At 35.1% G+C, this 11669-nt stretch overlaps 1 protein-coding gene and 1 long non-coding RNA gene across 2 annotated transcripts; both read right to left on the bottom strand.

Moving 5' to 3' along the window:
* Nucleotides 1-264: 264 nt before the first annotated feature.
* Nucleotides 265-4537, bottom strand: LOC148782679 (uncharacterized). The gene is made up of 2 exons (XR_016052704.1): nt 3621-4537; nt 265-979 (listed from the first exon to the last, which is right to left on the bottom strand). It is a non-coding gene; the product is annotated as an uncharacterized LOC148782679 (long non-coding RNA).
* A 1202-nt stretch (nt 4538-5739) lies between these two features.
* On the bottom strand, nt 5740-9346 carry LOC18439772 (cysteine protease XCP1). The gene is made up of 4 exons (XM_006849930.4): nt 8826-9346; nt 8506-8738; nt 6763-6903; nt 5740-6094 (listed from the first exon to the last, which is right to left on the bottom strand). Exons 1-4 carry the CDS (start codon nt 9280-9282, stop codon nt 5873-5875), a joined length of 1053 nt encoding a protein of 350 aa, XP_006849993.1. The 5' UTR covers nt 9283-9346; the 3' UTR covers nt 5740-5872.
* Between the last annotated feature and the right edge of the window lie 2323 nt (nt 9347-11669).

Below are 11669 nucleotides of genomic sequence, written 5' to 3'. Positions count from 1 at the left end.
TCGGATGGGTGGCTGCATTTATTTCATTGACCAAGCTCAAAATTCAATTTGTTTTTTTTCGATCTTTGTGACACACTTAAGCTATCAAATTTTATATCAGATAATTGTGACCTCCCTGTATAAAAGGTTAATGGACTCATTGTATACAATCCCTTGAATTTTATATATGAAGGTCACAATCATTCTTGTTCCTTGAATTTTAAAAGTGGTGGTTGTAAGAATGACAATGAATAAACACAATTTCAAAAAAAAAATTTCTCAGACTTTGTGACTTACTCCTAACTATTTCATATGACATCTAATGAGAAGAAATGGTTACGATTTCCATATACAAAAAAATATATGGTCTCTTATCACGTTGTAAACAAATAACAAATATGTTCATGAGATTGATATTGTCTTGCATGTCTCACATTATGTGTCACTTCATTTCTTTCAACCAATGTTTTTTTTTTAATTCCACGCTACCCGTAGCTATGCACCAGCAATCTTGATTTCCATAGTTACTCTCTCTCCGTTGCCTCTCTATCTCTTTCTTCCTCTTATCAAACACAACTACCTCTCTCTCTCAACCCCTTGTTCGTCACCATCCCTATTCTCCTCTCTTTCAACTTTGCCTTCCAGTACTCTGTTTCTCTAGGACCTCCCCTCTCTTTATTTAGCTTGTACTATTAAAGACAAATAATTTCACTCATGTAATCCAAGAACTTCAACACCTGTGATTCTTGTACCATCACTGCCCCTCATGACATGTAACAGATGCCTCCATCCCTAAAACACAGCCTCACCACACCCATGGCGACAACACCGAAACTATCACCATTGTTGCTATTAGCTGAAACAACTTAGTTTAAAATGGAGGACCGGTAATTTCCCCTTGATGCATAGTGTAATGGGATACAATGGACATGAAATGAACTCGATTGTGAGCCTTTTTAGTCAGTTGAGGGATGATGAAATGATTGATATTGATATAACTCTGAAACTCGCAAGCAACAAAGAGCAAAGTCAGTTGAGGGATGATGAAATGATCGATATAACTCTGAAACTCGCAAGCAACAAAAAGCAAATCAACAAAAAGCAAATCAATCTGACTCTACGCCTGTGAAGGAATTGTAGGATGGATACTGCATTTGGGCATGGATAAAAAAATGGGGAGTTGATGCTTGTTAGTCTTAAAAGGATAAAAATAATAAAATATAAAGGATGCAATGGATGCCTTTGTGTGATGCGCATAATAGAAAGTTAGATGGATTTTCTTTTTTGTTGTTTGCGAACCCTTTTGCTTGTTTTTTAGGTGTTGTTTTTGTTATTTATTTATTTATTTATAGATTTCAGTTTATGTGATTTCACAATTATAAGTTCTTGAATGAGCCCATGCATCAATTATATAAACCAATATTTTCCCTTTTCTTTTTCTGACTTTTGGCACGTGAGTGTCCCCAGGGCGTCATACGTGCCACATGATTTTTTTAATCTCATTAAAAATCTTCAAAAGTACTATATTAATATTATTTATTATTTATTTTAAATGCGATTTTTAGAGAGAGATTATTGCTTCCACCGAGTTCCACATGGCTAGTGGAAATCTCCTATTACCTTGGAAAAGCATGCATGAGAGTTCTGCATGCGTTACACAACCAAAGGACATTGAACTCAAAAGACATTGAACTCAAAATCTGGTAGTCTGAACACATGCATCTTCTTCCACTCTTTTTTCCTCGGCCTCTGGTATTATAGTTCTCGCAAATATTGGGTGTATGCTATGAGGCCATTTATGTATGGTATCTTTCATCTTCTTCCTCTCTTTTTTCCTCTGCCTCTGGTATTAGAGTTCTCGCAAATATTGGGTGTATGCTATGAGACCATTTATGTATGGTATCAGGAAGTCACAATTGTTACCGCCCATATGAGGCCATATGTCCAATCGGATGATGACTAAGGGTGGAAGATAAAGTTCAAAAATATTTTTTTTATTTTTTGAACTTTGAATCAGTCTAATCAATGACACTCATAACCACCCAATTTGAAACCCAATTTGAAATTTGATGAACGAGACTAATTGTAACTTAAAAAGTAAATGGTATTTTTGTATATTTTTCCGATTATCTATTGTCTCTGTTGGTAGGACCATGATTTTCTTTTCTACGCCCTTTTATGCTTCTCTTCTAATTCGTGTTATCTTTTAGATTTGAACAAAGATTTTCCTTGTTATCTATGCAATCTTATAATTTTCATTCAGCATTAATTTTTCTTTTAGATTCGAACAAAGATTTTCCTTGTTATCTATGCAATCTTATAATTTTCATTCAGTATTAATTTTAGGACTTCCTTATTTGGGCTTTGTAAAAGACAAACAATATCTGTCCTTTATCTTCTTCTTTGACCCTTATAGAAAAATAATAATTTATAATTGTTCTTTGATAAAAACCTTTTTAAAGTTCTTGACATTTTTGGACACTTAAATACCCTTGAACTGTAATATAAAATTTTTTACCCTTGAATTGTAATATAAAATGTTTCTAGTAGAAACATTTTTGGTCAAGTAAAAAACTAAAATAGATATTTCTATAAAAAAATAATGACATTCTATATAAATAGTTAAAAAACAATTAATGGGTGATATGACACTCCATTTTTGGTCATATCAATATTCACTATTATTTGATTTCAATATCCACTGTTAATAAATACTCTTGTTTCTATTAAGAATTTTTACTTTATTTTTGTTTCTATTAGAAATTTTTATTTTACTTTTGTTTCTATTAGGAATTTTTACGTTGCCTTACTAATTACTTAAAATACCTATGAAAAAAAATTACTACGCTGTAGGATAAAAATATCTAAGTATCAACATTTATAAGATAAAAAGTATCTAAGTATCAAGACTTTAAAGGTATACATCTATACATCACCAAGGTGTAGCCTAACCAAACCCTTTAGAAATTAAGAAAGAAAAATATATAAAGAGATCATTTACTTTTACTATAAGACTATAAGGATGTGTAAGGATGTCACAATCATTCTTACTCGTTAGATTAAATTTCAAATCAGATTCAAATCAGATGATCGTGAGTGTGTCACTAATTAGACTCTAAAGGTTAAAAAAAATTGATTGTGAGTGTCACTAATTAGTCTCAAAGGTTAAAAAAAATTCTTGAACTTTATGACATACCTAAATCATCCAATTTGACATCTAATGACCAGTAACATGACATCCTTAAAATAAAAATAAATAGTCTCATAATGTATAATTCCAGGGGTAATTTTAGTGAAAGGTTGTCTCAAAACCCTTTCTCTAGTCTTGATAACTGTATGTGATCTAGCCTTGAAAGAATGAGATGTCTGGCTGATTTTTGTGGTTTGCAATGAAGTGATAGATACCAAATATTGCTTAGCCATGACAAAACAATGCCAAAGTGAAGGAGAAAGTAATCAATTTGATTTGATATGGAGAAAGTATAAGACCCAAATTTCCTGGCAAATGCTTTATGAGCTTAAGTGCTTTGTTTGTCTATGAAAACTCTTAACCTCCACTTTTTGATGATAAGGCCATCGATCATATTATTTTTATTTTCCTATTTTTTTAATGACTAATATGCATCACCCTTTTTTCTTACCCATTCATCCATGCGTACATCATCCATCCTTTAGAACCTTCACAGATGCAAAGTCAGATCGATTGGCTCTTCTCTCCTTATCTGCTTTTAGAGTTAGATCGATCGGTTCATCACCCCTTGACTGGCGAGGGGGTTCATGGTGGGGTTCATGCCTCATCCATTATATCCAATCTTATTATGCAACATGGGCAAACTAGAAATTGCCCCTCGTTTTGCAAACTCGTTGCTTTGGCTAAAACCCATGGTAGCATACCAAGCCTGAGCCCATTGCTGCATCCGTGCTTGGGCATGCGGGTTCACGTACCTCAAGCTGGAACTAGGTCGAATGCTCACGAGCTCATCGCTGGCAACGAAGCTAGCTCTCAAGGCATTTCTAGCACATTTCCTCTCCTTTTTGTGTCCACCACCAAATGCTTGAGATGTAAAACAGAGGCGATACTGAGAGATGGTTGCAAAGCAAAGCTGGCAACTTCATGAAACTCGGGATAGGAATTGGAGTGTAGCAAAAGGGATTGGAGCCAGCTATATATAAGCATAGTTGTGGCAGTGCTGGTGGGTGTGTTGGAATTGGCGGTAGTGCTGACCTATCGCCTTGGCATGGGGGATCGAAACTGGGGGTCGAAGGTCAGAGGTGTTAGGGTTCTAAGGTTCAATGGGTGGCCCTGTTTCACTCAATAGATAGATGGTGCAGGCTGGAACAAGAGTGAGAAATAGATAAGAGAAAGAAAATTAGGTGAGAGAAAGAAGTGAAAACAAATCTTGAGAGAGAGAGTAGTGAACAACAGCACCGAGGATGGACAAGGTAGAGAGAGATTGACTGCCATGTTTGAGCCATAGGAAGAGAGATCAGCGATGGGGGAAGGAAGAAAGAGTACATGGAAAGAGAGAAGAACAATGGACATGGAGATTATTGGTAAAGAAATGAGTGTTAGGGTGGGGTTTAAATAATTGTTTCATAGGCTTCCTTTTTGTGCATGCATGAAAAGTGGAGAGTTATCATGTCAGATCTTGCAGTTTATGAACCACGTTGGCAAATTCTATGGCCCATTCTGATACTTGTCAACACTGAAAATTTGTTTTTGTGATACTTGTCAACTGTGTCAGAATTTATTTATTTATTTATATTAATTTTTTTTTAAAAAAAATCCAAGTCAGATAAGTTAATTATAGTGTTTAATTTCAAGATGTTTTATATACTTTTTAGCCCTTGTATTTATTCTTTGAAAATTTTGGTTCCCTTCTTATTATTGGTCCTGAAATTTAGATGGAAATTATGCTAAGGGGTTGTTTTTGCCACTCATTTATGAGATTATATACTCATAATTTGGATAATTTGCATTGAAGCTATTTTTGGTTCCTATCTTGAAAATTTGGATGTAATTTTTTTTTGAGATGCACTTTGTTTGTATAGTGTTAGGTGGGCACCTTATACAAACATCACCCTTGAAATTTTGATATTGATCCGGTCATTCGTATCGATATGTGCAAATAAAGACTAGTAATGACTTGCATATTTAGGTGTGTGAATTATGCATTTTATAATTCCTCTACTAAATCACAAGAGAGATTTTAAATGCTTGGATGAGAGAGAGAGAGAACAGGGTTATACAGTTTAAATGTGACTGGTGCTTGAAAAATAAGTGTTGTAAACTTGTAAAAAGTTTTGGCTTCGGAAACCAAAGTATCCAAACTTTTCTAGTCCATTGGAAGGAGGGGGATTGAAAGGGGTGGCTTCCAGTTTTTCCCCATTTTTGGAAGTGAAATATACCCTTATGTTTTGCCTGAAAATGAAAATTTTTATGGATGTCTCACATTGTGTGTAACCTTTAACAAGACGGTGTAATCTTTATCTCTCAGTTGTGTTCTAAGCTTGTGCAACCTTTATTTTTCAATTATGTTCCAAGGGCTCTCTCTTTATATCTATCTCTCAAATTTATTAATTGTAAACACCTCATTTTCCTTCAGAGCCCCAGTCAAATAACCGGTGTACCCTAACATATTTAAAATCAGTCAACTCACTAAAATGCTCATATTTGTTGAGGGTCGTGAACCCTAAGCAAGGGCAATTTGGGCTTCTAAGAGAGAGAGAGAGAGAGAGAGAGAGAGAATGGTCAAGGAGTTGGAAACTTTAGTTCAAACTTCAATAATAAAGAGAGACCACAACATAGTCATATTAATGTTGGGCAACAAGACAATATTGAGTATTATTGGGCATCAAACAATTTGGTACATTCGTAGAGGAAGAAGCAATGTCAAGGTTTAATGTTTTTGGTAGGGTAAGATGCCATCTTATTAATGCCACATAGGCCCTCAGGCTTGCCTGTACTCCTCTGCATTCTGATGTAACCTTTTTCTCCCCAATTTGGCCCCCATGAATTCTTCACAATGATGTAGTCCAATCCTTTAGTTGAGCCATAACCAACAGCAGCAACTCCATGGTCAAGATCAGTATCACAAGATCCTGTGAAAACTCCCTGAAAATGAACAATTTCCTCTCACTTTCCGAATTTTTGTCCCACAATGTACACTAATTTATGAATTTAGGAAATATGAACATGACAACATAATGAAGTAGATCCTGTTCCAAGGCTAACAAAAAGCCTTTCAATAGACATGGACATTATGGTAAACTTATGAAGATATTTTAATTATAAATATTGCTCTTTCAGTTAAAACAAATGGCCACTATGGAACCTTCTAGCAAAACAAAATGGCTAAAGGTAGGCAGTGGGCCGGGCTGTGCAACGGGGAAAATGTGTAACGGGAAATCCTAGGCTCAGATTTCTCTCTTTAGGTTTTTGGCCTAACCCATCATATCTAAGGCCAAGCCAAGTTTGGGCTGGCCGTGGTTGCGCCTCCAAGGACCCAGGCTAGGCACGGCTTGGCTCAGGCCCAATGCATTGCCAACTGCATGTGTGTACATTTCGGGGTAAATATATCTATGAGTATATATTAATTTGTGGTAGATCAATATGAAATTGATCTCCTACTATGGTAGAAATAGAATTCAAGACGTCATGTTGTGGCACAACCACCTATACTTTGAGCGCATTTATGCCGATATATATTTGTGCATGCATCTGCAGCGTGTGTATTTATGTATTTATGCATTGTTATAATTAATCTATGCGTGCATGCATACCCCACTGTAGAATTGGAAGTCTACGCCGGATGCCTGTATAGCAATGCTAACTGGCTGGTGCGCCAGGGCTTTTAGGAGACTTGCTTCATCGTTTACGGGCACATCTTCATAGCCATTGATTGTCACTACCTTCAATTCTCCCTGACACAGGAAAAATAAGAATAATAGAAAATTAGATAAACACCCTAATTTGTGTCATTTACTATTGACATATATTACAGGGGCTGCTTACAATATTTTGAAATCCTTTCCTTTCAATGCTTTTGGGCGATAGATTTTTACTGTCTCTATAGTGTTTTCAGTTTGTCAGCACAGTTTAATTGAGACAGGTTCAAACTTTGTTGACCGACTCAATGCCTTAAGCTCATTAGTAGAAAAACGTTTTGAATGAAACATCTTTAAAATCCCCCATTTAATGGTAGAGCTAATAGTTGGTACCACGGTAAGTATTAAGACATTTCCCTTTAGATGAATTTCATACTACCGATAAAAAGAATATAAATTAACTTTAAACAAGAATTTATCTTAGAGAAATTTGTATATGGACAAGTTTAGATTTAAGGAATTATCCTTTGATCCATATTTTAAAAAATTTTGGTCTTTTCCTTTTGGTGTTTTTTTTTTTTTTTTATATTATTGTATCGAAATTTGCCTTGAACCACTTTAATTTTTTGGCATTTTTGGGGCGATTAGTGGATAAGATATCAATCTACCCCGTGGTTTGCTAATATAAACATCGGATAGCTTTATGAAATAGTTAATTCTTTTGCATGGGGCATTATGATGTTAGCAGTATCAGACCACCAATTTTCCTTTTAATAAATTAAGAACGGTATGCTGTTTCAAACATCGGATTGGTACACTTAAAAAAATAAAACATAAAAAAATCCAAGTGTGGGTCAATGATGTATAGAACATTGCATCGCCCCTTGCAAAAAATATATATTAGATTGTAGGGTGCCGTTATCAAACTTCCCCAGAATGGGGAGGTCCGTAATCTTATCCATTGGATTTCCTCACAAATGACAATTTTTTTTAAAAATAAAATTAAACGGTTCATTGTTTCAATATCCAACCGAGAGATAGACTTGAAAAAAAAAAAAACAAAAAGGGTTTCTGTAAAATTTCTAAAAATATGGAGCTCCAAACGTTTAACATGGTCTAAATGGTTAATTTCGCTATAGCTTAACGAATTCATAAGAAACACGAATTTCAAAGCTAATAGTTATAAAGATACGCAGTTCGTACAAGACGGCCGCCCACCTAAAACAAGCAAAGTAAGTGCACCTCCATACCATATTGAAAGATGCACCTTCAATGTCGAAAAGGCATGTGATACCCTGGAATTATATTTTTATAGTTAATAATGAAATTTTTTAAAAAAGTTACAAATTGAGTAGATTTATAAATATTTAAAAATTTTAAAAACGGATTATCCGAATAATGCGATACGAGATGCATTATTTTCATGATTTAAAAATATATATATATTTTTTTTCATATTAGTATATCTTACGTCTTGAGATCAAAGTAATCAATTAGAAGTCTTGAGATCAAAGTAATCAATTAGAAAGTTTTATGACATCCAAACAACCTCTTTAGGTAGCTTTTTGCGGTGCCCGACGGAATAAGGTTGGTACCTCATATAAACGGTTTCTCTAGCATACTATATTAATGAACTATCTACCGGCTAAAAGCAATCAAAATTGAGAAAAAATATAGGAAAATAGAGAAAAGAGCCACCTTCTTCTCTTGGCATTCTGATTCTGTCATGAGATACGGATAATCATTCTCGGTGTGAATTCCACCATTGGACATGATGTAGGAGAAAGCATAGTCCATGAGACCACCATTGCACCCCTGATTCACTGTGTCACAATCTATCAACTCTTGCTCGGAGAGAGAGGTTAGGTTCCCTGCAACAATCTTGTTGATGCCCTCCACCGCTGCTACTGTTGAGAATGCCCAACAACTCCCTAGAGAGAGAGAGAGAGCCGTCACTCTATGTAAAATTAAGAGAGAGAGAGTCCAAGATGTGATTTTTGAGAGAGAGAGAGACTTACCACATTGCCCTTGGTTCTTCACCGCAGTAACAGCTCCCTTCTTCCTCCAATCCACAGACTTGGGAATGTTCTCGACGTCCCTATACCGAAAGTTTTCGCCTCCATTCCTCCTAGGAAAGATGGGTTTCACCCCCAAATACTTCTCCTTGAACTCTTCATGGCTCATGTCTGCAAATTCATTAAGCCCAAGCCAATAGCTCTTGTTCTTCCTATTTGTCTCATCAATGTGTTTTATATTGTCCTTAAACGTTTCAAATCTCCTTAATTTCTCCTCAAAATCCCTATACACTTTGCCATGCTTTGAAGCCCATGATTGAAAGAGGGAGATGAGCCCCTCATCAGAGGCCAAGTCCTCAGGAGAGTGTCCAACAATTGAGAAATATCTCCCATATGCCAACGCAACGAATCCTAGCAAGAGAAAGGAAGACACGAGGAAGAGGTGAGAGGGAAGGGCCATTTTGGGATTGGGAAAAATGTGATGGGCTGTAGGAGTAATGGGTTGTGGGGTATGGAGGGGGAGGTGGGGTTTATATAGGGGACCTTTAGTGTGAGGAAGTGTTTACTTTTTTTTGGGTGGATAGTCTGGTGTGGGTTGCTTCCAAGCTAAGTCAGTAAGACTTTGTAGAGTTCGAGGCTTCAAGTTTGGTGCAATTAGAGACTTGGTTTGAAATTTTGGATAGAAAGAGAGGAATGAGATTGTTGCTTGATCAAGATGAGGTATATTAAATAGGAAAAAGTTTATATAAGGTTAGGGGTGGCAATGAACCTAGACCTGGACCCGACTCGGCACCCGACGGGTCCAGGTCTAGGTCTGGGTCCAGCCGGACCCGACCTGACCTATTGCCACTCCTATATACACTGGATAATGCTCTTTCGATGTTGAAAAGCTCTCAAATTGATCATTTTGGCCTCGAAATGTATGGATATGAAAAACTAATATTTTTTAATATTAGAAATAGTGCATCTTTAAACACATTATCTAGAATTTATATTTTTTAGATTTTTCAACTATTTATAGATCTGCTTGATTTGCATCATCTAAGAACTTTAAATTTTATAACTAAAAGTGAAAATGACCATCACAAGTTTTTTCGACATTAAAAATACATCTTTCCACATATTATTTGGAGAAGTCCTTACTTTGATTGTTTAAGGTTGAGACCTTATACAAGCCACACCCATTGATCAAAAGGACTGCTCTTTACCAATATTGATGTATAAATATTGACATCCATAATTGTTTAAGGTTGAGACCTTATACAAGCCAGACCCATTGATCACAGGATATTGCTCTTTACCAATATTGATGTATTAATATTGGCATCCATAATTGGATCATGACGCAACATATCTTATTAGACTCATCACCCTCCAATAAAATGATAGATATGGAAATAATATTGGACTCACATGAATACGGCAGGAAGCCAATGGTAGGTCCTGCAATCCTAAATGGATGGTGATATAACAATGGACTTTGGCTTTCCATTTCCTTGTCTGATTTTTCTATGGTACTTTCTTTGTTTAAAGGGTTCGGTTTGGATAAAGTTGCAACCTTAAATAATCCAATTAAGGAGTACCTTTAAAATTTATCATAAATGTAATTTTCATATAATTTTTTCTTAGGATGGTTAAAGAATCTATTTTTATCTCTAAGTATAAAATTTTAAACTTTAAAAATGGTTCAAATCAAGTAGATCTATAAATACATAAAAATCTGGGAAATAGGCAGTCCAAATAATGTGTTGCAAGATACACTATTTCGCGGACTCAAAATCTTCTTTTCTATTCATATTCATACATATCGATGTTGAGATGATCTATTAGACGGTTTTATAACATCCAAACAACCTTTTATGATGGATTTTTTATGTGCAAGTTTAATTATACATTTTAAAATTGCAACCTTATATAAACGTTTTCCTTGTTTAAAATCGTTTGCAGAGCTTCTAGCCATTTGAACTTATTAAGATTGCTTTAGCGACTAAGAAAGATTTATTATCACATTTTTTTTTTCCCCTCATTATAAGGCTGTTTAATTTTTTGTACAAAGAGGTCACTATTGCTCTAAGTTGTCAGATGTCATTATAAAACTTGAGGTGTATCACAAGTATCAAGAAATTTTCTTTTGAATTTTGATTTTAGTCAATATACATCTCAAACACTTTGATTTCAATCTTTCCCACCACAATACCACTACAAAAAAAGATAACATTGAGAGTAATATGGAGATTTTCTCTCGAAACGGAAGTTAACCAATCCAAAACTTATAGGAATACCGCCTCTCTCTCTCTGAGGTCATGTCTCTCTCTCTTGGAGATCCATCTCCATATTGGATATCCATTCCCATAACCCCCAAAGAACTGACCCTCAAAGGATTGGATATTATGTCCTTATTGAATGTCTTATATAGATATCATTTTCTTACTTTTCAAGAAAGTCTATTTTCATTTTATCATATTGCCTTTAGTCTTTTAATGAAAACATATACATAATGATTTTGACTATCACCAAACCTAGCAATAATTTCTAAAGGAGTTTTATTTATTTTTCATGAAAATTATTATTACTACTGCTTTTAGGTGCCCCCCCATTGAGATGATCAAATGCACCAAATTTCATGTTAATAGAAAAAAATTAAAAATAAAATACTTTGAGTGGCTGGCTTATTCGTGACATCATTCCGACGTCAGAGAGAGTGGCATACATAAATTCTGCCTAGTGGCATATAGCACGCTTTCTTTGAACAATTATACCTCCATTTAGAAATCTTTTAAATAGAATATTTTATCTCCTAAAACCTAGGTGGAAAAATTTTCCTTATCACCACTCGACAAGGGTGAA

This window comes from Amborella trichopoda, chromosome 3, assembly GCF_054954075.1.
Source record: "Amborella trichopoda isolate Santa Cruz 75 chromosome 3, AtrichopodaSantaCruz75HAP2 v2.0, whole genome shotgun sequence".
In the NCBI taxonomy this organism is placed as follows: domain Eukaryota; kingdom Viridiplantae; phylum Streptophyta; class Magnoliopsida; order Amborellales; family Amborellaceae; genus Amborella; species Amborella trichopoda.
Note: the sequence above shows the minus strand (reverse complement) of the source record. Positions and strands in the feature narration are given on the sequence as shown.